Below are 26,473 nucleotides of genomic sequence, written 5' to 3'. Positions count from 1 at the left end.
ATATTGTGTGAGATGAAGTGAAGTAGGTTTAGAACAACATTTTCCTCCTCCTTTCCCTGAGCTTTTATTGCTGAGCACAGCATCATATGGTATGGAACATGCCTTCGGTCTGTTTGGGTCAACTGCCTCAGCTGTGTTGTTCCCTCTCAACCTCTTGCCCACCTGCAGCCTGCTTATTTTTTTTTAGGGCAGGGGGTGAAGGGAAGAGAGAAAGCCTTGACACTCTGCAAGCACTGTTCAGCAACAGCCAAAACTAACTGGTGTGTCCTCAACCCTGTTTTAGCCACAAATGCAAACCACAGCACCATAGGGACTGCTGTGAAGAAAGTTAACTCCTTCCCAGCCAGAGCCAGTACAAAAACACATAGAGAGAATATCTCAAAACCCATGTTCATCTCCAACACTAATTTCTAAATTCTTCTGTCAGAGGCAGATAGTGAACTAATTATCAGGACAACTTGTTTCTTACATGGCTGTATGCATAAATCTGAGAGATGCACCATAATATGAAATTAGGGCAAATAAAATTGCCTGTTTGTTCCATGCCAACAGACAGAAAATCTTCACCCGCAGTACAAAGATCACACTTTCTGAACATAGCTCTGTTGTTCCAACATAACGTTTAAAAAGCAGTAAGTGTAAAAAAAAAAAAAAGTTGTCAGCATTAACTTTACCTTCTGTAGCACACAAATTATCTCTGCTACTATTGCACCAAGGAGAGTAGAGAGTACACCCTGGTGAACTACTGGGCAAGATGAACGCCAGCACTGGACTGCATGTATGAATTCTTCAAGAGGCATTTGAATAGAGTGAATCAACTAAAACCAAAGAAAAAACAGATCAGTTTTTTCAGATTGCTTGAGTATAATTGAAATATTTCAGCAAGCTTCTCTGTGTAGAAGTGCAGATCACATCTTGAAAGCTATTGAGGTATTCTAGTCACCTGGGATCAGAGGGGCAATCAGCAACATGTTTTGGAAGTCTCATAAATTTGAAAGAAACAAACAAAATGACAGTTGTAACAAAAAAGAATTGAATGTTTTTCAGAAGTCCTGAAAAGCAGACCATCAAATTTTCCAGAGTGATCCACCCATCTCACTACTGTCTAGTCTCTGCTATACAAGAAGCGAACTTTTCCGTGAAGACAGGAGGTTTCGAAGAACTTCAGCACATCATACATATTTTGAAACTGATATAATTCAGGCAGAAAGAAGTAAAATAACGACAATTCCTCCTCCCTCTCAAGGTCATAATATATATATATATAAAATAGAATTCCTTGCTCTGGATTGAGAAAGTTCATTTAATTGTGGATAAGGTTAATAACCTATGAGTACTAGCGTAGTTCAGGATCACTGGTAACAGAATGTATTGTTCTCCAATTTACTAGTTTTTCTGTCATGACGAGACCAACGATGTAATAAAAAAAAACAAGACCAACAATGTGTAAAAAAAAAAAGGTAACGAGGAAACTTAGAAAATTCAACTGAAAATTTAATCAGATGTCGACTCAAATAACAACCTCAAAGTGTCTAAGTAGAACACGTTTGCGTAAAAAGTACAGATTCATCTACACATTAGGTAGTAATTTCAAGTGTAATATGATACCTGAATCCCTTCTTCCTGCTCTTTCTTCAGTCTACGTGCCACACATTCTAAAACTTTCTGGAAGGCTGTCTGTACGCCATGGAAAAGATTTGCCACTTCATCTGTCTCAGTATTCTGAGATAAAGAAGCTTCAATAATTTCTTTTAGAGCATACAGTAACAGTGGAGCACAAAAGCCGCCTCGCTCTAGAGAAAGAGATAAATACCATAATATAAAAATTGTAATGAGATTTTCTTCAGGTACAAGCTTAGAATGAAACTCAGTTATATACCTTAAGTAGCTATAGTTTACAAGTGTAGACAAAATATTTAGTTTCTGAACATCCTTAGCTGAAATTTTCATACAGTTCAATCAATATTTTAAGTCCAGTGTTCCTGTTGCAGATTTCTTCAGGAATTGAGCTCTAGTTCTGTCTGTACTGTATATTTTCCAAATGTGAGCCAAATTTAAATAGTGCTACAATGTTGTCTCCTAAGCCATACTGATACATATAAATATATCAATACACATATATCACTTTACAGATATATTAAACCCACTATATATATATAAACCCCTGAATTATATAGCAATAACTGGAATCTAAGAGCAAGGAAGAAACATTAGTTATCAACGCTGACACAGTTCGGGGTTGGTTCTCTTCTTGTTTTCAGTTTTCTGAAGAGCTGCCATGACTTTTGACCATATTATTTGTACTAGCTAGTATAAGCTGTAAACAATATTTTTTTTGAGAAACAGACTCCAAAATGCTAAAAGCAACAGTTCTGCTAATATAAGAAAATTCAGCTAAGTATATATGGAGATGTTGTTAGTACAAAATATCATACCTGTTTGTATAACTGAAAGAGCAATATCTAAAAGGTGTGCTTGAAATGTGAGATTTCCAAGGCTAACCATTATGACATCCTTACATACTGTCAGGTAGGCCTAGAAAAGAGATGAAAAAGTATATGAGAAACAAAATTTATATAAAGTAACTGTTCTGTAAAACCTAAAAATAATAAACCCATGCAATCTTAGCAAAGTTGCTCTGAAAGCATCTACTTGGAGTTACTCAGTTTGCAATCTTTGAAAAGCAGGAGTTCCATACAGTTCTCCAGATGCTTCCATTGCCCTTGCCTCCAGTCAACACAGTTGCTCAAAAGGCAGTAAATCCTCTATCTTTTTTACTCAGGCTTAGAGCAGAGGCATTGATACTTGACATTTACAGAGGCAGAATATGACATCTCTACCTATCTTGAATAGCAAAATTAAAAGCAGCATAGAAAAAGAGCTTTTCCCTACAGAGACACACACATTACATACTAAACAGATTATAATACTAATGTATAGACAGAGTAGTGTTGAGAATTTTTAACCAGTCTATGTATAAATGAGCTGGGTTGTTCAAGGACACCAACTGTGACTAAAGTTAGTCCAAATCTTTCCCTTGACCAAAATCTGAAAGGACCCATAGCTCAGTGCTAAAATCCACCTTGGCTTAAGTGATATGTCAGGGGAATGTAACAGAAAACAATTCAAAACTAGCTAAGAACTGCACACATTATGTAATCAAATGCTTTCTGTGAAGGGCAAATAAAGATAAGGGGTTACAGACACTGTCAGTGATGACACTAGGGTTTGTGTCAGAGGGCCTATCAGCCCCACTCAACAAATCAGTGGCCTAAAGAGAACGGCCCCTCAGTGAATCCCTGTCCATAACAGTAAGTGAAAATTGAGTAACAGAGCAAGCAGAGAAGGAAGGGTGAATTGGGAAAGAATGCAATATGTCATGGTGAAAGTGATAGAGAAATGTAAGTGGAAAAAGAAGAGACACCCCAGCCCCCTCTCATATACAACAGTATTAAAGAAGCAGCTGTAATTATTGTATATTATATGGATATTTTGAGACAAACTAGGTCTGCTTTTTATGCCAGCATTGTTACCAAATATAGACTCCAAACAATTAAAAAGCACAATCAATACCTCATTCCAATCAAAAACAGTATACATGATGAGAAGCAGATAGGAGCTGCTTAACAAGCATGTGGCTTATTACAGGAGATGCAAGAGGCCTGGGTTCTCTTCTTGACTTCCAGACAAGTCACATCAGTCTTTACACCTCAGTTTCTTCTCTGGAAATAATGATGCAAATGGACTTCAAGATCTACTAGTAAAAATCATTGTGTTTCATTATTGGCTAGTTCAAGTAATATGTCAGATGGGTTTACAGTGACAACTGCCTATCTCATTGCTTATCAGTAAAGTTTCAATTTCATTTTGTATTCAAACCTAGGAAATTGATCATAAACATTCTGGTAATGCTGGTAAAGATTCCCTATTTTGTGTCTTGTCTTTCTATAAGGTTCAGTTCTGTGCCTCCAAACTTTTGAAAAATAGCCACAAAAGAGTTACGATATGGATACTAAATTTTTCATTCGGAGACAAGAGACAGTAGCATATAAAACACACAAGAAACCTGTACCAGGAACAACTACAACACTTGTTTGAGTTTACTATCCCTTTATATATTTCAAAAAGCCATTTGGCTGCAGCAGTGGGATCTAATACAAGACTGATCTCCTCTTTATTAAAATAATTTCCAGGTAACTCACACCATACCTCTCTGCTGACTTCCAAAGATACGTTCGGTGGGACCTAGCGCTAGAATGAAGCATACTGAATTCCTCAGAACGTAATTTTTTTTCTTTTGGGAAAGGAGGAATGAAAGAAAGAAAGGAAGGAAGGAAGGAAGCAAGCAAACGTGATTAGATCTAAATCCTCTCTCATAATCACACCACCTTCCTGGTCCTCTAAGTCATCCTCTATTGTGCTATTCAAAATAATATATGCAGCTGCAGTGATTTTGTCATTTCCAGGACCTTCTACGCTACAGAAGAACAGGCTATTAAGTGCTAGCATACCATGCAACTACACCCTTGTTTTCAGCAACTAATTTTCTTCTCCTTTTCAGAACTGAGATTCAGTGACAATCTTAACTCTATGTTAATGCACTTTTCATAAAACAGCATAAACATTACCTTTACTTAATATAGGGGATGAGGGACCGAGAACAAGAATTACTTGTTAGAAACCTAAAGTTTGGGACACCCAGGTTTCATTGCCTGCTGTGCTAGAAATTTCTTGAGTGGGTATTTTCACAAGTGTGAAACATGAAACATGTTCCATCCTCACTTCAACAGATATGATGAGAATATATGATATGGTCTGTTAAGTGAAAAAAGTCTAGATAAGAACAAGGTATTGTTGACTCCAGCTATTTAATTTAATTGCTAGGGTATGTGCAATTATATTTATATATTTTTTATTTATATAATATAAAGGTGATAACTAAACTCAAAGCAATTAAAAAAAAAAAAGTGTGTGATTTTAAGCAATCAAAGGAAGAGCAAAAGAACAAAACTGTAACCTCAGAACAATCAGGACTGTGTTTCATTAGCTCATTCACTTGTTGGGCTCCAAAAACACCAGTGCACTGTTTGTCAGTATACGATTACTACATGTATGGCTTTTAAGATTAGCAGCAGTTTGATTTATGTTATAAGAGACCTCTAACCTGGATAATTAATTCAGAAACAATATTGTGTTTTGAAATGCCATCCTCTTGATCACTTGCTAGTATAAAAGGTACAACTTGACTTTCTATCCAAGCACCTGTCTCCTTCAGAAGTGAGAGGTAATCTTTTCCTTCTTCAGAAAACTGGGGAAAAAAAAAAAAATAGAAGTTTACCAATTGTCTTCCAGTTCTTTTGGAATTTCCTTATACTGTCAACTGTAACTCCAGCTTATACCGAAAAGGTATAAACATACCTTGTTCTGAAAATGAATACTCAACCGGCAATAGAGGCTGAAGGCTCTTAGGCCAGTTGCTTGATTGCAGCTACCAGAACCTGCATCAGTTGCTTTCAGAATTGAGCCAAGAACCTCCTAAAATATCAAGGTTTACAGTTATATTTTCCAGAAAATCCTTTGAAATGTTTCTTTTCTTAACAGCTTTAAACAAAAGTTTAAGAAAACCCAAACACACACAAAAAATCCCAACCCCCCAAAAAACAACGGGCGCACTTTCATTTACTTTCATTTTGCAATGCCATAACTGATTTTCAGACTATCCCTTATATGTACATTCCAAGAGTCAGGTGCCTTAAAAATGCTCAACACTAGATCACAAAAATTTTGACATACCTAAAAATGACAAGCTGGTTAAAATCTGCCATCTATAAACAATTCTAAACTAATACAATTCTAGTTTAGAATATTTGTTTGAAGTACAAATCAAAAGGAAGACCTTTTTATAGAGGGGAAGAGGGGATCATAAATCTTATTTATTTATTCTTGCAGGCCTTTAATTAGACTCAGGCAATGTATGATGTTAAGCACTCTTTTATAAACAGTGTTTATGGTAAGGAGAATATTACCTTTGCAGCACTGAGAATTTTCAAAAGCTTCTTCAGTTTCTTTTCAGGAACAGAGAGTAGGCAACTACGATTAACAGGATGAGTCAATAAATATTCAATGTAATCAATTGCTAATTCTGGCTTCGATTCATGTGTTACATGGATACGTACTCGTCGTTTAGATGTTTTAATACTCTAAATAAGAAAGCACAAAACCAGCACAATACTGTTAGTATCTTACTTCACAACTAATTCCAAAGCAGAATAATATAGCATTAAAGAGGCTGCTTCTAGTAAAAAAAAAAGAAAAAAAGCATGATGCCTTTATGTAACCTAGCAATTTCTTAATTCTTTGACATATATGCATATGCACACCTTTCTTGCAGTTAGCGTGTCAGACAACCAATCACAGGCTAATTCCAAAACATGTCCTACTTGACCCCAGCGACACATGCAGTCTATCAGGGGAGAATATTTGCTTTGGTCAGCTCCATTGTCAATATTTCTGAGTCTGGAGATCACACCACAGCTTAAAAGAAAACAGACAAACAAACAAAAAATGATGCATGAGCTTTACATTCGTAAGTGCAGAAATAATTCAAAGAAAAGCAACCAGTATAATATAAAAAAAGATTCACCAATGGCTCAAAGACATATTTGCACCTCACAAATTTTACTAACTTATCGAATTTGTTTAGTGGATTAATTTATCCAAATGGGCATTTAATACATCAAGTTGTGAAAAATTAACAAATACAGTCAACAAGAGATTTCTTGTCATTCATATGTTGGATTTAAAAATAGTACCTGAATGTAGGAATAGCAGCAGGGGGCATAAAGGATGCCAGAATAACCAATGGAGTCATGCAACGCTCATCCTAGGATAAAAAACAGTACACTATATGATGTACATGTATAGGCACACACATGCACACAAAACTAAAGAGAGTACTGAAAAAGTATGATTAAATTATCTCAATTAAGGATTTCCCTTTTTTCACTAGAAATGGAATGGAAGAAGCTCATAAAAACATGTGGCTTGCAATCTGAAACTCCTGATTTCTATTCTCAGAGGTCAATTATCAATTATCTTATCATTCAGCTTTCTGACAAACTGTCAGAACAACTATCTTGAATAATTATGGCTCCATTAGATTAATAACCATTGCAAAAGAAATACAGCTCTAGCTTACTTTTTTTTTTCTAGTAATGGCTAATATTTAATTGCATAATCATGACACCATCTAACTCCTCTCAAGTAACTAGTGCATTCACATTATAAATTTATAAAAAAGACTCTGAAGGAAAGGATGCTTATATAACAATGGTGATGTAAAATGCACTGGAAGTCGTTACAACACATCATAATACAAGGTCTAGACCATGACATAGTCTCACTCGGGTTATACAGAAACCAATCTATGTGAAAGACTCTTCAAAAATAGTATATCTGTATGTCCAAGCTTCATGAATGCAATCAAATGAAATTATTACCCAAGACATTTGAAGATCTAAAACCTTTTAAAGATGATTTTAAAAAGAACATTTCAAAATATATTTGTAGCTTTTCAGGAAAGAAACATGCTGCTTCAATCTGTAGTCTTTTAGAAACTAAGCCTCTGATGACAGGTCTTTTTAGATCCAAGCTGCTGCTTACTCACTGATATTCCTACAGTGAGTAAGCAGCTTGGATCTAAAAAGACCTGTCAAAGCTGGATACCTTGCTTGCTCACCAGAACCTTTCAGGAGGGATGTTACATCCTCTACTAAAAAAGATTTGGAATGTCTTTGACAACTTCCAAATGCTATCAGGGTAGAAAGACCATTTGGTCTATCTGTGCTGCAGAATATTATGTAACAATGAATTGCTTTCCACTCCCTGATTATCTAAAGCAACTTGAATGTTCTTAAGTATAACAGCCAGCATAACTCAGTATACCTCAGCATAAAAACCATAAACAAAAAGACGTCCAGTAGATAATCTTTCCAAATGCACTGCAGGGTGCAGCAGATACTATTAGCCACTATCAAAAGATAACAACCTGTAGAATAACACTAGAACAATTAAAAAGATCAAGGAGACTGAAAACATGAAAATGACTGATTTTAATTAATTGTTTGTATCAAACCCAAACAATAAATAAGTGTATCAAAAGATTGTTAGAGTAGAATCAACCTAGCAGAAATCAATCACAAGTGAAAAAGGAGCTTCAGCTGCTTCAGCTGACTGTTCCAGCAGCTGGATGACAATAAGAAGTGGTGGTGGTGGTAGAGTTTGGGGAGAGCAGGTAGAAAAACATGTGGACTGTCACATACACTGAGTATTTATGCTGCAATGGTACATTTTCAGTTACTGATTTCCAGAAGTTCCAAAAACATGCAAAAGAACAGAATCCCACAAAAACATTAGGAGAGCAATTTATTGTATAAGTATTTCTATGTTGACTATTTAGATAACGGTTCATCAGTCAGATATTGCAGTTGGAGAATAGCTTCTACCCATTTGTGGCATTCCAAGAAACTTGCTATTGTTCATGGTTTATAGCAACAATGAAAAGGAGTACTTAATGCCATGAAAATAGATAAAAGACGTAACACATGAAAGCATCTGAAGAAATACTAGGCACTTACAGGAAAATCTAGGCTTTCTTTACCTTAAATACTTTAAAATATTCAGGAAGTACAGAAGCAAATTTTCTGATAGCATAATCTTTGGCATCTTCATTGTGATCTAGTGCTTTGTGGATACTTCTCCAGAGAATTACAGTAATCTCCAATAAACTTGCCATGCTGGCTACATCATTTATTGACAACACATTATTCAACACCTGAAATACAAACACTTAGATGATATTACCTATTATATCCTCAAATATAAATTTAGGTTAAAATAAGGTTTAAAAAACCCCAGAAAAATCCTTCTATTCTTTTCACAAAGGCATAATGTTTGTTGTAGGACATGAATTCTATGATTCAGTCTTACTCTACATATATAACTTGAGTCATCTTGTGACATTAATTTTTTGAATAATTTAATTGCAAAACCAAACCAATTTATAATTAGTACTAGAATTATGGAAGTATTCATTTAAAATATGTTTCATATTCCTTCTATCTTATTCTAGCTACTTCACTAAATTTCTGCTATTGCAGGGCATGAAAACACCGTAATGGCAGTTCTCCCCTTCTAATTCCACAGATGCCCAAATGCTTTCCTTTAGATTTCTGTCGTATCATTAACTGCCTATGTCTCCAATTAAGCACCACAGAAAAAAAGTTAGCAGAGCTTATCATAAAGTGGACTTTCTTACACTTGTATTCTCCTTTTCACTTTCATCATCATCGTCATCATGATCACCGTCACTATCATGAAGACTCTCTTTCATTGCCTTCTGGATGCAGGCATTCAAGCAGCGCCGAATAGTAAGCATCAATTTAGCTACATTTAAATATAATAAGAATAAATTAGACATTTACTAATTTTTTAAGAATGTTGCTAGTAAATACTTCTAAGTGTAATGCTGGAAAGCCAGTCTGAGAAAGCAGGCAACAGAACCAGAAATAACTAGGAAAAAAATAAAAAATTTCCTGGTAAAAGGAAATGGAAAAAATGTGAAAATGTTTTATATTCTCAAGTATGAAGAAGAAACTGCAACGTTATCATCAGGCTCTATAATTCTATTGTTAAAAAAGTCTACTAAAAAAACCAAACCACAACCACCACCTTATCAAATCAGGATCAGAGGAAGATCCCACAATGCCTGCATTCATCTGGCATAGCTATTAATTTAATGACCTATGTTCAATAATACATCCCCTACAATGTCAATTCCAATTATTTATAAAAGATGTAGTAGCCTAACCATTGCACTCCTTAATGAGGAGCTCATCTCTAGATAAAAGTGAAAGGATTATGTCCACTCTGGTGAAAGTATGACTACAGTCAGTATGTATGAAATGCACAGTCAGGAAGCATGAAATACACTAGCACATGTTATTTCAAAACTACCTTACCAAGGTAATCAGTCACAGGGCAACACCCTGGACATTTTACCCAAGTCACTCCATGCTAACTACTTCATTTTTACAGTATCAGAACACCCCTGAAACAGAATTTTCCTGATTTAGCTTGGTTCAGTAGCACATTTATAAAAAGCAGCTATACTCTGTGCAGCACATACCCTTTTCACTGAAAGTTTCTGAAGCTTTTAATAGGAAGGAAGGCTTTTTAGATTTTCTTTGAGCAACTTGAAAATACTACTGATCCACAAATCCCAGATAATCAGATTATCAGACATAAATGTTTTTCACCTTCTATAGAATCTTCCACATAAAGATCTCAAATCACTTGAGGTACCAGGGTATTTTATTTCACTATTTCTGCATGATAAATAAATATCAACTCAGATAGTTTTAAGGTACATGTGAGGAGAAAGCGGAAAAGAGAGACCAGATAACAACACTGGCTAGAAAGTATAGTACAGCATTGAAAAGCAGAAATGAAAAGCTTTGGTCTCTTCATTGCTGAAAAAGCTTATGACTCTTGTCAGCAGGGTTCATTGCTGGTGTCAAGAATTTCAAAAACTACAAGCTAATGTTATACTAAAAACAAAAGATCTAGCAACAAAGTACCACTGTGAGAGAAAAAATTTAAAGAGCAGTTACATGGTGTGATATCAGTATTTCCAAAGATTCATAAGGTTTTGTACCTTACCTATATTGGTGGGGGCAGTATATTCATAAGCATATTGATAGAACTTTCTAGCTGCTGCTGAATTCATCTGGATTAGAGTAACACAGCGCTCGCACCACACATCCTCAGGTTGGTCAATGGGAATGAAAGAGTTGAATAGGAGATTCACTATGCGTCGTGACACAGGCCGTGAATCAACTTCAAGCCGACTCAGAAGATGCTCCATGGGACAGATTTTCCAGAACTTTTTAAAGCAAGAAAAAGGTAATAAAGGAGTTAAGAAAAAGAGGGAAAACCAATCATCTTTATTAACTGTTGTCCATATCAAAAGTCTCAAGAAATGTAAATAGCATTTACTAGCAAAGCATGAGCATTTTTAATTTTTACCAAAATACCAGCATTTACTTGAGCATGCATATTGCTGCAACAATGCTACTTTACTGTTCTGACACACCTCTAAATCTCCCAGTATCTCTGACAGATTGCTAAAATTCTAGTTCAAGCAATTCCAGCTCAATATACCTGCAATGCTAATGCAATTCCATAGATATAGGGAAGAATTATTTATTCTACAAGGATTATCACCACAAAACAATTATTTGTCATTTTGTGCTATGTTTCATATTCTCATCATAGGACAAAGTAAGACCAAGCTACCTACAAGTATGGTATACATCCTAAAAACTTGTATAGAACAAGATCCTTTCAAAACCATCCCAAACCATAAATGCATTCCATCATTAGCAGAGCTCTAGCTTATTTGAACACAGTAATTGAAGGCTATTTTATTCAGAAAGAACAAACAGCTTGTTATGCCAGCAGTAATTCTACTCACATTAGTAATTTTTGTGAGAAGATCTTGAATTAATTATGCCATGCACTTTCAGATTAAAAAAAAAAACAAACCAAAACCCCAAAAATAGGGTTTCTTGGCATTGAAAAATGTTATTCTATTCTTGAGTAGAAATATTTGCAGCAGCTAATTACCCCGTAATTTCAAACTATGGGCATCCCTACTAGAATTATCATAAAAAGAGGGTCCTTGGAGTAAGCATTAAAGTAATCCGAGGATTTACCAGAGATACATATTACAGTTTTTAAATAAATAGGAAGTTACTGACAAAAACATCTAACATTTACTAAGATTATGTTTTTTCTTTTATGTAACCTGATCGTTCCTTTAGAAGATCAAAATCTTTTACTACATAAAATCAAAGCACAGAGTGGAGTGAAGGTATCATTATGCCTCCCATTTAGCTTGTCTTCTGAGCATATTTTGGGGAATTTGGAAGGTACTTAGGCAGTGTAATATCAATATATGTCTTTGAGGTCCTGTCATCAAAGCTGGAATGCACACATTTGGGAAGTTGGTAATTCTTATGTTAGGGATAGATGTGTTCCTTGAGCACTGAAGCCTTAACAATCTGACAAACCAAGTATTTACTTAATTCTCTGCTGAACAGCAGAGATACATACCTCTGACTCCACATAGTGTACATGCCTAGTACAAGATAAGCATGTCCTAATAATTAGGCTTAGCAAGAGACAAAAACATGATTAAAATAAAATATAAAGTTGAAATTAGTAAACCATTAACAGCACAGAGTGGAGAAAGAGCTCAAGGATGCTATAATGCCTAAGGCTGCACAGTATCACCCTAAATAAGGGTACACAGCAGAACACAAAGTTCATTCAAAATCACTATTAAAAAATACCAAAATCCCAAGGACGTGCCCACAAAAGACAAATAGAAATTGTAAAAATAGGTGAATAAAAGTAAAAAAGCAATTTGGTAAAGGCATTAAGCATTTAGAAGGCAAGAGAGTCCTGATTTGAGCTAGCCAGCTGGAAGGAAGTGTGGCTCTACCTACTGCTCTGCCCTAGCATGGCCACGAGAGGGCAGGGAAGACAGAAACATGCTGAGAAAAATATCTGCTGAGTGCTTGTGATACCAGCAGCCACTGAGAAAAAGCTGGCGAGCACAGAGCAGCCACCAGACCTACTAATCATCCCAAACTAGTAAAAAATGTGGGGGAAAAGGAGAAGACTGTACTTGGCTCAACTAAAAAGCAAACTTTCCAGCATGCCTATAAAATCTCCAGACACAGTACTTGCTATCTCCTATGGTTAATTTTTCCATGAAGAACAGCTATGGAAAGGCTGAAAGCTCACCAGGACTAGTCGCAATTTCTTTCTTTATCTATTTTTAAAGATTGTTCATGGACACCATGATTTCAGTAGAGTTCACAAAATCACTGGAAAGAAGTACTTCTATACTACTACCTTTAAAATGGACAGAAGTGACTGACAGCAACAGAATCCACAAGTCTTAGAATAAACTCACTTATATGCTTAAGTATATGAAGAAGGGAAAACCTGAAATTAAGAGTATTACCACATTAAGCATGTATTTTTTTCCTTTTAGGAATAGTGCAGTAGTTTCAAAATGTACTTTTTTTTTTTTTTAATAAATGCCTTGATTTTATCTCCTTCTTGCTACTTATCATGTCACTTATCCTACCTTAGCAGCCTTGGTAGCCTTAATTTTCAGCAGCATATCAACAAAAGCCACTCGCACTTTCTCTGAATTGTCATGAAGACTGTGTTTGACTGCAGGCAGGAGCTGTTCCAGTAATGGATGACTTAGTTTGTTATCCAAAATTATTGGTAGACACTGCAAGAAAAAAAAAGTTTATGCTAAAAAAAAATAATTAAAGAGTAGATGTGAAAAAAGATGTAGCTAAACATTGATGAACAGGACCATGACACTTCTAAGGTGAAATTACGTAGGAACAGAGACTGTGCATGCATATTTTTCTTGTAATACTCTTTAGTGGAAATTGCTACAGTTATTTCAAATGTCCAGTGAACTGTGTTCAGTGAACTCATTTCAGCTGAAGCAGCCTCAGATCTACACTGAGGCCACAGTCTTGCCTTCTACCTGAGGGAACAGCATCAAGTACTTCTTTGTGGTAGCAATACTAGCTCCCTAAACTGCTGATTTCAGATTAAAAATAAGTCTTTTTTAAAATCAGTTATTTTTAAATCAGCACTTTTAGCTTATCCAGTATAGACCCACATGGAGCTGTAGTGGAGCAAGTGAGTATCAACATGAAGATAGCTCCAACTTAAGGCTGAGTTGACACATACATAAAATTTTTAAGTGAAAATACATCTTAGGGAGTTCATTTTTGTCCAAACTATCAGTTATCTACCAGATGCCAGAAAGATGCAGATGAACTAATCCTAACATACTGAAAAATGCACAGGAAGCTGTCATTCCCAGAGAAACAGTATGTAATTATATTCATCCAAACCTCAGAAACACAAGATGGGGTACAAAATCATAACATAATTGTGCATGTCTTGGGATGGTGTAAAACCAGTAACACAGAAACATACTGGAACCTGCCTGCATACCTTTTCAAGTCTAAGCATAATTTCTAACAGTTAAAATAACTAAATTATCAGGTCCAAACAATGTATATAAGACTGGAAATGCAAAGTGGTTGAGAGTCACAAAGCCAAACAGTCACTAGTGCACGGCTTTTATACAACGTGTACAAAACTTGCATGTGTTAGGAACTTTATTGCCTAAGTCATTTGCAGAATAAGTAATTTCCTTCACTTAAAGTGGCCTATACTAGAAACCTGTGCATCAAGTAAAATGTAAAAATGGCAATCATGATTTAAAATTTAGAAAAAAAGATTTACTTTAAAAACAGAGCATCGAACATCAGCAGATGTTATATCACATGTCAGCTCTCCAATTAGTTTTTTTAAAAAATCAGCAAGAAGTGTTGGAGGAATCATCTCCCAGTATTTGGAAGTTATCTGAGTAACTCCGAGTATCCCTGTAGAGCGGACAACTGGATGAGGGTCTTCTAAGAGACTCTAAACCAAACAGAAGAATAATGTGAGTATATGTATTATTGTGACTTTACTGCTCTTTGACATTAACCTATCATAAACAAATAGCATTCCATTATCTTTTAATCATTATGCAAATTGTCATACTATAAAAGAACTGTAACAATAATATTCCCTCAAAACATTTTATTATGAAGCAAACTAGGAAATTTAAATCTGAAGCAATATGAAGACAAATATTGGCCAATTTTTTTTTTAATTGGACTTGTGAAATAGTTTTTTTAAAAATAGCTCATATTAAGTCTTGCATCTGTGACTTAAGAATATTTAGACTTCTATTTACATATGAGTTTACACTGGCCACTGTTTCTATGCAACAATATAAAAACTTTGAAATTTATTCAATTATCTGATGTTTACATTTTTAAAGACCATACTCAGGATTTCCCAAGCATTTTCTTAATGAAAATACTATGTCTATTCTCACCCATCTAGATTGGTAAAGATCTTTTTAGGTTGCTATCCCCATTATAATTCATTTCAGAAGTATTTAATAATATAGTACTAAACTTCCATTGAATGCATACATATTAAAGCTTTCTTTACCAATCCTAGGTTATGTAAGGATCAAGATCCATTACTCATGCATCTAGCCTTTCAAAAGCATCCTTCATTCACAGATTAATAAATAACAATCCCAAATATTTCATTTTCAGAGTTGAAAATGGTGCATTTCATCTGTTGTCAACATATTACAGAAATTTAAAATATTAGTTTATTTTTGTATTTTCTGCATCACAGGCCTGTATTTACCTATGAACACTATCCAGAAATTTCATAAGTTTCCATGCATCAACAGCTTATTTTTGAGTTAGCTTTGATTAAAGTTTCATTTTTAACATTTTAGTTTCATTATAACTCACAAAAAGTTCGTCAAACTGTTTCTGAATTTCATTGTCCATCTCTTCAGTGTTAAAACTGGGATCACGAACAGGAAAAGCATCAACAAACAAAAATGCTGCATTTGATCGAACTTCTGAGTTTCTGGCCTGTTACAATAAAGGAAAAAATATTTTTTCAATAAGTATAGACTGTTAATATCAAAAGGCATATCCTGTCAAATACTGCTCTCCAAACACTTTTAGCAAGTTAGTGTTTTTAATTAAGTAGTTGGAAGAGATGAATTTTTAAATGTATGAAAGAACTTACAGTAACATATGATTTTTTTTTTACCTTACATTTCTGCCCATTCAGTAAAACCTGAGTTATTAGTACAATCAGCTTTCAAAGCATATCAACTTCAGTGACCCTGAAGAGTCACAGTCAGAGCCCTTCTGCTTTCTGTAATGCTGAATAAATTAAAAGCAGTTGGGATTTCACTTGGTCACCTTAAAGCTTCTCTTCATAATACAAGAATCTTGAATTCAAGCAGACTGAATTAATTAAATTACCTGTCAAGAGACAGGTGATTTAATTAAAAAGCTCAAGCCTATTTCTTCAAGAAAACAGTATCTAGAAACTAACTACCAAGCAAGCCTGGAGAGTATCTTATCCAACAGAAACATATTCAGTTCTGCATCCATGCACATAAGTAATAGGACCATGTTCTGAGCTCCAGGCAGCTCATCAAAAATCTAAGGCAAGCCTCATAACCCTCAGACGTTTTAACATTTATAATAGTTTTCAGTGTGTTACACTACACATTTTGCTAGTTGTAGAGCCCCTAATATAAAGAAAAATGAAAAAAGTGTATATTTAGAGACTCAGTCAGTGAAAAATAATTGGCCCTGTGGACTTTTAAAGGATAGAAAAAGAGAGCAGGCAATGAAATGAAGGTGAAACTCAAGGCATCTGAGGTAGAAAACTGAAATCTAACCATCAGACTACATTTTATTTATCAAAGACAGCAGTGCAATGATAAGAGCCTGTGCTGACTTCTCTTGGAAGGAAGGGGGAAGGAAGAATTTTGCTTATATTTTCATTCCAAGTTAGAACAAACAAATGTGTATATATATACATGAGACTATATATATACAGTGTAATAAAACAAGCAAAGTTGGCTTAATTTTAACAGCAAGATAAGAGACAGTTCAGGGTACCTCCTGTCTATTCTAATCATCCAATTTTCTCCTTTCCTTGTCATAAGAGACATTCAGATCAAAGGCAGGGAAAAGAAAAATGCGGATAACCATGCAATATTTAGAACTAAATAAGCTAATGGCAAATAAAAACAGAAAAAACACAAAAGAAATGAGCAACAATTACTTAATTTACAATTTATTTCGTATTTCCCTTCTAGACTCATCCTCATATGGTGGGTCACATCTCTGTGAAGAACAAAAAAATTCCAACTACTTTGAGCCAACAAAATTAATAGCAATTCTAAATTTAATACTACGAAGGCAAATAAAGCCCATATATACACTCTCTAGTTAGGAGCTTCTGTTTTACTTTATTTAACACAGATAATACAAACATACTAAAAGTGAAAAGATGATAATTCTTAATACAATTCTATAAAGCTGTAGAAAATCCTTTAACTTTGAGCTTGTCTATATTGAAGAATTAATGCATAACAAGCTAATATGTGAATTCAGGGTGAAATAGTTCTTCTGCACTAATATTTCATGTGAAAATTAATTCAAGTATGGTTTTGTGCAATAACCTAGACCTTGTCTGCCATGGCCATTCCAGAAAGTTGAATTTCATAAACTTTCTAAGTGCACACTGAATTCCATTAAGCTCACTTTAATTCTAAACTGAGTACCCACAGTTTAAATTCCTGGCTTTAATTAATTGGAATTTATCCCGAATGTATTTGCATATTCAAGCTCATAATAGAGTAAATGTCTTCACAGAGGTAGAACCTAGGACTTTAAATTCATATCCTATTTTATTCCACACTGACTTTTCCATGCAAGAGGAACCTGCAGTTATTTAAATGACTAATGTTTCTTTACCTTTATGCTTGTACTATTCTGAGGAACTTTCAGAACCTTTTAAAATAATATTTTAATGTTTTTGTTCAGTTCACTTTCAGCACTTTCTTTTATGTTTCAACTGGTCTTACAGGTCCTGAAATTCTGTTCCAATAATTTAAACACTGTTTTTCCCCAGGAAAAGTTATTTTAAAAGTGTGGGGTGTTAAAAAAAGCCCAACCAAACACACCACTTTAAAGGAATCACTTCCTTCAACAGCTTGAATTCCTGGAGGAGTGGTTCTTGACTTTTTGAGCTTGATAAGAAATAGCTTAATCACTACTTATCTCACAATAAATATCCATATTTTTATATTTATATAGCTTCTTATACTAATAACCAATCACTGCACAACTATCTCTGCTATGTTTGCTTGAGACTTACTTTTCATAATAAAGACATGAAAAAAGATGAAGAAGTTACATACAGGCTTATATTATAAAAACTTAAAGTTGCATAAAGGCTTATAAAATATGTGTAGGTAAAAGCCACAAAGGAAGCTTGTGGGATCTAAGTATTTGCAAAACAAGCAATTTAAGAAGAAACAGAGAACTAGGCATTACAAATATGCATTCTCAGTTTTAAGATTTCAGAAATAAAATCAAGTAATTCTAACATGAATAGTTCTGGAATCCTTTGTATTCTTACAACTGAAGTATTTTTCCTTTCTGCAAGAAGGAGGGGTAAAGAGGTCCTTCTATGAGTTCCCTTTCTGTTTTGTAATCAGCATTCTAGAACAAGATTTGTTCTTCACTGTATTAAATTAGTGATTTGTACCCTGGCTAAGATAGGAGCATCAAACTGGTTATCTAAAATTAAACTGACATTTCAAGCTTTGGAGCATAATCCATGCCAGTAAGGACAATTATAAGCTTCCCTTCTTAGTTCTGTATCTTAAACTACTGGTGATTCTAAGTCACAGCAACAGTTATCTTAAAAATGCCAAATACTTCAGCAGTTCTGTATGAAGAAGAAAAATTAACTACACAGAAGTCACACAGCAAGACAGTGGCCTATCCAAAAATAAATTGCTAAATTTTGACCTTCAGTCACATATTTCCTTTCACCAATTACAAATATGGTACTGAATTATTTGAAATTCAGAATCTTTCCTTGCACTGAATCATTACCTGATTCATATAATTGCTGCATTTAATTTTTTTACAATCCTCACTTTATCATTCTGAAATCTATGTTCACAACAGTTGGACCATTTTGCTGCATTAAAACAAATTCTTCATGACCTATTTGATACATCTGTTAACGTCTAAGCTTAAAGTGCTTAACTACATATATGGAAGTTGTCAAGATAAAAATGAAACAAAATAAACCCAAAACCAAAAACCAACAAAAAAACCCCCAACCAACTAAACAAAAAAACACCCCACAAAATTCCTAAAATTGTTCTAGCAATGGAACCATTAGTGATGTGAAAATTATGAATAGCAGCTGTTAAAAATCTGAACCGCTTCTGGAATCAGGAATTTCTCCCACTGTTTTGTTGCAAATCAATAATTAACCTTTTTTCCTCAAGCCAAATCTTTCTGTTACATTTCTCCAAACATATCTATGCAGATTTAATAAGGTTTGACAGAATGTTCCTCTGAAGTACTCTAAACTTAGAGTTGAGTCCTGGGCTTTAGAAAGTGAAATACTAGCCTCCATTTACGGATGGCAATCCCCTTAAGAATGGAATACCATGTTTTGCTAACCACTGTGAAATTGTTTCTGAGACACTAGTCGGGAATTTTGCTATGCTATAAAAAATATTCTTTTTAGAGACAGAAATGTAGAAATTAAAGAAAGCCATGCTTTGTAGCTATTATTCTCCTGCACTGAGAACATAAATGTGTTATACAGAAGGATCTTTGTTTATATTAATTCTAAAGAGATGGGATCCAACCCTTAATGTAAGACCAAACAAGATACTGGTCTAGCGACAAGTCTGTCCATCTTCCCACTTCTACCATAGGGTTCTACTGAAACCAAACATCTCCGAACTCCTTCCTGTAACTCATAAATCCATTTTAAACAACTTTTAAAGTCGTTTTTAAATACTTTAAGAGTTTTTAAATACTTCTGTCATGGCTAGAGAAGATGCTATATGACCAATCAGTAAATGAAACTTCAGTAAATGTTTAACAGCACTTAATTTGGCTCTAACAAGTAGTATGTATATGCTCTCACTGAAGGAATTTCATAAACTCAGACAAAATAAAAGCTGTTCACAAAGAAGGAAGCTTGGCTCACCTTAACCATAGAGTGTATCTGAGTAGGTAAGCTGCAGTTGGTACCCTTTAGTCTGTGCATGCAATTCACAGGAATACATACTTACCTTGAAAGTACTAGAAGTCAGAAATTTCATTCTGAATGCTTGATTAAAAGCACATCCATAGCCTGAATATCTGTACATACAATCAAACTAGAATAAAAGGTTTTCTGGAATAATACTCTAATAAATTAATTGAGCTGTATTCTGAGGCTGGTAATTAATCAGAAGGTGAAAATAAACAATCCTCTGAACATTTGTGGCTTTGATCACTAAAGCACTGATCACTCCCTAAAGATCTTGGAAAACAGAATACAAAGTTACACAAAATTCCCGAATTGAGAAGAAGATGAGAATCCCAAACTTAATGTTAGTTCCACTATCTACTGTAATCCTGGAAAGCACTCTGTGTACCTGTAAGCAAAACTGAATTATAGAAGTAAATTATATTATATATTATTATATAACAAATTAGAATATTGTTGTGGAAAATATGTCTAATTACAACTTGCAAAGTAACTCTGCTACAGCTGAGATGCTAAACACACTGATTTTTTTTTTTCTTTCATAGCCATTTTATTTTAAAAGCAATTATTAAAACCAGACCATGGGGGAGGGACCCAAAATTTAGTAGTTGGAGAAAGACAGTCCTATTTTCTGAAAAGGATAATTACCTTCAGTGCTCTCCAAAGGATAGGCTGATACAATCTATAGAGCATTTCTTCAACTCCTTGACGAACTTTACTTTGTTTATGAAAATAACTCAGCATCTGAGAAAAACAAACAAACCAATCCCCCAAAACATTTTTAATAGTACTTTCTACATTCAAGAAGTGTGCAAAAGTTGTCTCATTTCATCGTTTGTATGAGCAAAGAGTTTTCCATACTATGGAAAATGACAAAACTAGACATATTAATTGACAACATATTTATTAAGAAGTCTTAAAAATCATAAAAAAAGAAACAGATCTAATAAATACCATGTTTTATAACTTTATAGATTCAATAAGTCTATATAAAGATCTACAACTGAGAAATAAAATCATGACTAGAGAGTCAGTTTCACAGCAACCACTCCTTTTTTGTTACAGTAAAAAACTATTTTTAAAGTAACTGGCAGAAATACTTTGAAACCTAGTAATCATCATCAACTACAGATAAATAAGCCATTTCTCTGTTAAGAACAAAGGAATATTACTTGGTAACTGTAGTTATCCAAATAAAAAAATCTACAAATGTTAAGACATTTTGTATGCATTGATGAAAAGTAAGTATCAGCACTCCTTGTGACTCAGAACTATGCTTAGTTAGCTAAAGCCCCTTTTATTTTTGCATCTGAATAATGCAGACAAAAAAGAAAGTAGAAGACCAGAGCAGAATATGAGAAAGGACATCATGTAACTCGATATGAAGTAATTCCTCCACCTGAAACACTGGTCAGTTTGAAAAGTTGACCCTCTAGTGGTCAATACTTCAGGTATTCATAGCTACAGCTAGACAGGGAAGCCTGTGAATAGCATCTACAGAAACAATGCTACAGTAGAAGAATCCCCTTTCTCTAGTTTTGAAATAGACTGAAATAAAGACATGATAAAATCTATAAGAGACTATGTAGCTCTTACTTCTACATGAGAATGATGGATCTAACCCAGGATTAATGGCAAATCAGTACTGTATTGTAATAGATTTCATTCAAACAGTGAGGATCAGATATTTGCAAAATGGACATAGGTTTTGTAATAAGAACTTTGAGTTCAGAAGGAGAGTTGTACGTGTTGCTTTCCCCTCCCTCCCCACTCTTTCAGTAAAATAGCCCAAACTTTGCTCAAGTGAATGACTGTGGTTGGTTACTCTCTTAATTGCTACAGGAACTTCTGGGTTCTAAAGGACCATTTTAAATTAAATTCTTGCGTACTGAAAAAGAACACATCGTTCAAATTTATTCTGAGATCCACTTCCCTCACAACTCAAAGACAGATTTATGTACATCACTGTCCTCTTTCAAGATCATAAGCTTCTGAATCTGAAAAACATGAAATGCCCTGTCAAAAGGCTACTCCATCCATCAGGAATCACAGGACCATTGAAAACTTGTGAAACTATAGATAGGAGAATCTATTTACATTAGATTAAAACCAAACCAAACCAAAACCCCCAAAAAGAAACCAAAACAAACAAAAAAACAATATAGGATTGTATAATGGTGTATCAAGCTATATATTGCACATACTATACACTCCAGCATCTATATATTTGGGGGAAAGCATGGGAAGTGAAGGGGCATAGATAAAATACAAATGCCTTGTCTTAAAAAGCTTTGTGCACTTCTTATTTTTTCACATTGTCCTCGTTTCAGCTGGGATAGAGTTAACTGTCTTCCTAGTAGCTGGTACAGTGCTGTGTTTTGAGTTCAGCATGCGAAGAATGTTGATAACACACTGATGTTTTCAGTTGTTGCTCAGTAGTGTTTAGACTAAAGTCAAGGATTTTTCAGCTTCTCATGCCCAGCCAGGGCACAAGAAGTTGGCACAGGACACAACCAGGGCACCTGACCCAAACTGGCCAATGGTGTATTCCATACCATGGGACATCCCATCTAGTTTAGGAACTGGGAAGTGGGGGGCCAGGAAATCGCCGCTCGGGGACTAGCTGGGTGTTGGTCAGCAGGTGGTGAGCAATTGCCCTGCGCATCATTTGTACTTTCCAATCCTTTTATTACTACTATTGTCATTTTATTAGTGTTATCATTATCATTATTAGTTTCTTCTTTTCTGTTCTATTAAACCGTTCTTATGTCAACCCAGGAGTTTTACTTTTTTTTCCCGATTTCCTCCCCCATCCCACTGGATGGGGGGGAGTGAGTGAGCGGCTGCATGGTGCTTAGTTGCTGGCTGGGGTTAAACCACAACACATATGTTTTGCTTGTGAATAAAAGCCACAGATAGACAACTAGAATTTGTAACTGAATCAAGGCTTGTCCCTATAAACATATACACAAAACTCCTGTATATAACAAAAAGAAAAAACAATTTTAGCTCCAGACTCAACTACTAAATTTGCCTCAAGGAGCTTATGACTTCGTCCCTTGGCTATGGAAAGGTCAATTATCTAGGTAAGGAAAAGCTTATAAAACAGACAACAAAAATTGTTTCTGGCACACTGGAAAATCCCCATATATTTCTACTTTTGAGCACCAAAACCAAATCTGGTTCAAAATTATAAGTAGGTTCCTCCTAAAATTTGTTCTAATATTGTTTCTCAGAATATGCTATTTTTTAAGCAAGTGTTTGTGGTGGGTTGGCCCTAGTCACCAGCCAAACACCACACAGCCACTCACTCACTCACTCCCCACACGGTGGGGTAGCGGGGAGAATGGGAGAAGCAACAAAACTCACAGGTTGAGGTAAAGACAGTTTAATAAATGAAGGAAAGAGGACAAAAAAAACCCCAAAACAAGTGACACAAATGCAATCACTCACCACCTCCCACAAGTAGACCAATGGCCAGCCAGTCTCCAAGCAATGGCTACCTCCCCCAAATCCATTTTCCCTCAGTTTGTATTGCTGAACATGATGTTATATGGCATGTAATATCCCTTTGGTCAGTTTGGGTCAGCTGTCTCAGCTGTGACCCTCCCAACTTCTTGCTCATCCCCAGCCTACTTCCTAGGGAAACAGAGTGGGGAAGAGAAAGCCTTAACACACCATGCAAGCACTGCTCAGCAACAGCCAAAACACTGGTTTGTTATCAACACTGTTTTAGTCAACAAATTCAAAACATGGCACCATACAGGCTGCTACGAAGAAAACTAACTCCATTCCAGCCACACCTAGTGTAGTATTTTAGTATGAAATGGAAATTTTCCACTTTATTGTTACTGATCTGATTTTGATGCTACTAATTCATGTCATGCTCTACAGGAACTTACCTCTCTAACTTTAGAATGAACAGAAGAACTTCTGGGAAGATGAATTCCATGATGCATGAAATCCTGAATGCAGTTATGTTCAACTATCTACAGTAAAAACACATACATGCTACTGTTAACACAAGAAAACAACAATAAATATTGTAGGTTATGCAGCAACTTATATTTTTCTCTAAAACAAACAACAGAATATAGTCTTTGATATTATGTCTTACTTGGCTTCTGCTTGGCCCAAATTTTTCCACACTAGGGGCCTCTGTCCACTTAAACTGATCTTCAGAATTTCAGAATATACAATTAATCTGCTTCTCAGAACCAAGTTTGGAATTCAAATGCACCTCCACATGGTAAATAAGAATTATTTGGTATCTGAAATTTGGCTGTAGCATTGTTGTGATGCTATAATTATGCTTTTAATAATCTCCATGGCAATCCACAAAAACTAGATAAATATTTAAACTACCAAATATATAGACTTGCACATACTGAATAAAAGCTTCAGTAACTGAGAAAACTAGCATGTTTATGAACAACATTGTATATATGCATAGTTGTGTGAACCAGTATTTCAGCAGAGGAATTAAAGCTGTTTAAATGCAGCCAAGCTGATCACAGTGGGCAAACATTCAAAGCATGACATGCTGTTATTCCTTGACAATGCTGAAGAGGCTTTTTCCTTAGGGAAATAATGCCTTATGGCTTGCTTAGGAACCTTTCTGAGGTTGAAAAGTCATGTATCTTCTCCACTTTGAAATTCAAAACTATCCAAATGAAATTTCAAGCCTAGTATTAATTACCTCTATGAATTCTCCTGACACCTTCTTCCAGGCCCTGAAGTAAACTTCTGAAATGTATTCCATCAAGGATCTGTATTAACATATGGGAAACACTCTCAAGCAAGCATCCCAACCATATCTATGTACAATTCATAAAGGTAACAACATGAAGCGTTTGATAAGAAGCAATAATATTCTTAATTCTGTGCATCAATGTTATTTTTAGAAGAAAAAAATTATCTTGAAAGTCTACACTGATAATTATGGAAAAACAAAGTTTCCTGTTAATTAAAGAACCCAAGCACTATTAAAAAACACAGAAAATATGTCTTATGGTTGGAAAGTGAAAACATTAGCACAGATGTTTTATCATTATCTCACAATGAATGCCTCAAATTATTTATAAAGATGTACAGGTATACATTATTCTAACTGAAAGCACTAGAAAGCCTCCGATTTTAAGGAATTACTTCTGTAATATTTCACTGAATAATCAAAGGAAAAAAAAATCCGCATTTTTCATTCATCAGTCCAGTTCTCAGGCTATGATCTTGCAAGTCACTTCTTACTAGAACGTCTCTATATGGAATCTTGCCAAATTAAATTAGAGGTCGCACATAAGAAAAAATAAAAACACCTTACAGAAGGAGAAACAGACCTGCAATTCTCATACAAACACTGCAAGTAATGCAGCATAGTTAAACGGAAGTCATTTGCTTTAGCTAATGCTAAATAAGCATTTTGCTACACCTATAACTGTACACATAGGCATGTGCAGAGCAGCTATTCAATCAAGTTGCTGAAACAATATGGTAGTTATATTCAGTAGATTTGAAGGTCTCTGGATTCTGATATATTTTATCAATATACTAGGTATTTTAGAGTGTGAGACAAGATTTTAGCCAAGTTCTTAACAATCATTAAGAACTGTAACTGTGATGCATACCTTGGAAAGAATTGTAATTGGTTTTTAACAGTTCCATGTATCATTTTAATGAAGTTTACATTCCAGCTGAACAAAAAGCTCAAGAATCTTCTTCCCTGTTGGCAGGGGAAAAGAAGAAAAAAAAAAAAAAGGGAAGTCAAACCCCACAGGAATACCCAATTTAAGAGCCACCTCAAAAATCAGTAAATACAGAGCTTGAAGATGAATAGAAATGACACCTTTAATTTTAAAAAGCATAGACGAGATTGTTACAGAAAAAAAAATATTAAGATTCTTAATCTTTAAACAGAATTCAAGCATTACTGTCATTTATACCATAGAGAAAATGCAAAATAAATGAACATGTGGATTACATATCTGCCTGCATTTTTTTCAATGCCCATTCTGTTTTGGTGTGACTTCAAGTAGTATTCCATAATGATAAGGGACTGTGCAATTCAGGACCCTCATCAAAGCCACATCATCAGAGCTCTGTCAAGTGCAGTATCATTCCAGGATGACACTGTAATGATGGCGAAGGTACAAATAAAATAGCATGACAACTCTGCTAGCGTTGGATACAAAAACATTTTTGAACAAAGCCACAGACAACAGCTGGACCACTAAGGAAAATAAATGTTCTGATTAGCAAGGACAGTTACAATTCCTTTCCTGTTGCCTTATGAAAGGTAAGATTGCAAACCTCCTGGAGCTGCTTTAATTCATGAAAACAGAAAACCTATTCATTTTTTTTCCTGAATTAGTTTTCCTCCATTTTAGCAAGTCAGAAATGGTGATGACAAATCTGATGAGCAATAGAATTTTTGCATGAAAAGGCAGTGGAAGGTTGTGGATGGAGGAAATAAGACCTTGCTCTTCCGGAATCAGCAAGATCTGCCCATGGAATTAGAGCCTTACACAGTATCTGTACAGCCAACCTCACTCGGGCTCATCTTACAGATCAAGTGAAGGCATACAGCTTCTGAGACTTTGAAAAGTTTGATCATACATAAGGGTGAGTCAGCCAT

The 26,473-nt window shown here is 35.0% G+C and overlaps 1 protein-coding gene across 2 annotated transcripts in view; it reads right to left on the bottom strand.

Moving 5' to 3' along the window:
• NCAPG2 (non-SMC condensin II complex subunit G2) overlaps positions 1-26,473 on the bottom strand; it is a 50,070-nt gene that overhangs the window by 10,509 nt on the left and 13,088 nt on the right. For both annotated transcript variants that reach the window (XM_049798254.1, XM_049798255.1), the window contains exons 7-24: positions 25,467-25,561; positions 24,542-24,611; positions 23,745-23,831; positions 20,491-20,586; positions 15,492-15,617; positions 14,413-14,592; positions 13,220-13,372; positions 10,720-10,942; positions 9,317-9,444; positions 8,660-8,833; positions 6,813-6,883; positions 6,381-6,534; positions 6,027-6,200; positions 5,419-5,535; positions 5,165-5,308; positions 2,436-2,535; positions 1,609-1,793; positions 675-818 (exon numbers count right to left, since the gene is read on the bottom strand). In XM_049798254.1, coding sequence (XP_049654211.1) covers positions 675-818; positions 1,609-1,793; positions 2,436-2,535; positions 5,165-5,308; positions 5,419-5,535; positions 6,027-6,200; positions 6,381-6,534; positions 6,813-6,883; positions 8,660-8,833; positions 9,317-9,444; positions 10,720-10,942; positions 13,220-13,372; positions 14,413-14,592; positions 15,492-15,617; positions 20,491-20,586; positions 23,745-23,831; positions 24,542-24,611; positions 25,467-25,561 — 2,421 coding nt within the window. The remainder of the gene's footprint in view (positions 1-674; positions 819-1,608; positions 1,794-2,435; positions 2,536-5,164; positions 5,309-5,418; positions 5,536-6,026; positions 6,201-6,380; positions 6,535-6,812; positions 6,884-8,659; positions 8,834-9,316; positions 9,445-10,719; positions 10,943-13,219; positions 13,373-14,412; positions 14,593-15,491; positions 15,618-20,490; positions 20,587-23,744; positions 23,832-24,541; positions 24,612-25,466; positions 25,562-26,473) is intronic.

This window comes from Accipiter gentilis, chromosome 4 (genome assembly GCF_929443795.1).
Source record: "Accipiter gentilis chromosome 4, bAccGen1.1, whole genome shotgun sequence".
In the NCBI taxonomy this organism is placed as follows: domain Eukaryota; kingdom Metazoa; phylum Chordata; class Aves; order Accipitriformes; family Accipitridae; genus Astur; species Astur gentilis.
Note: the sequence above shows the minus strand (reverse complement) of the source record. Positions and strands in the feature narration are given on the sequence as shown.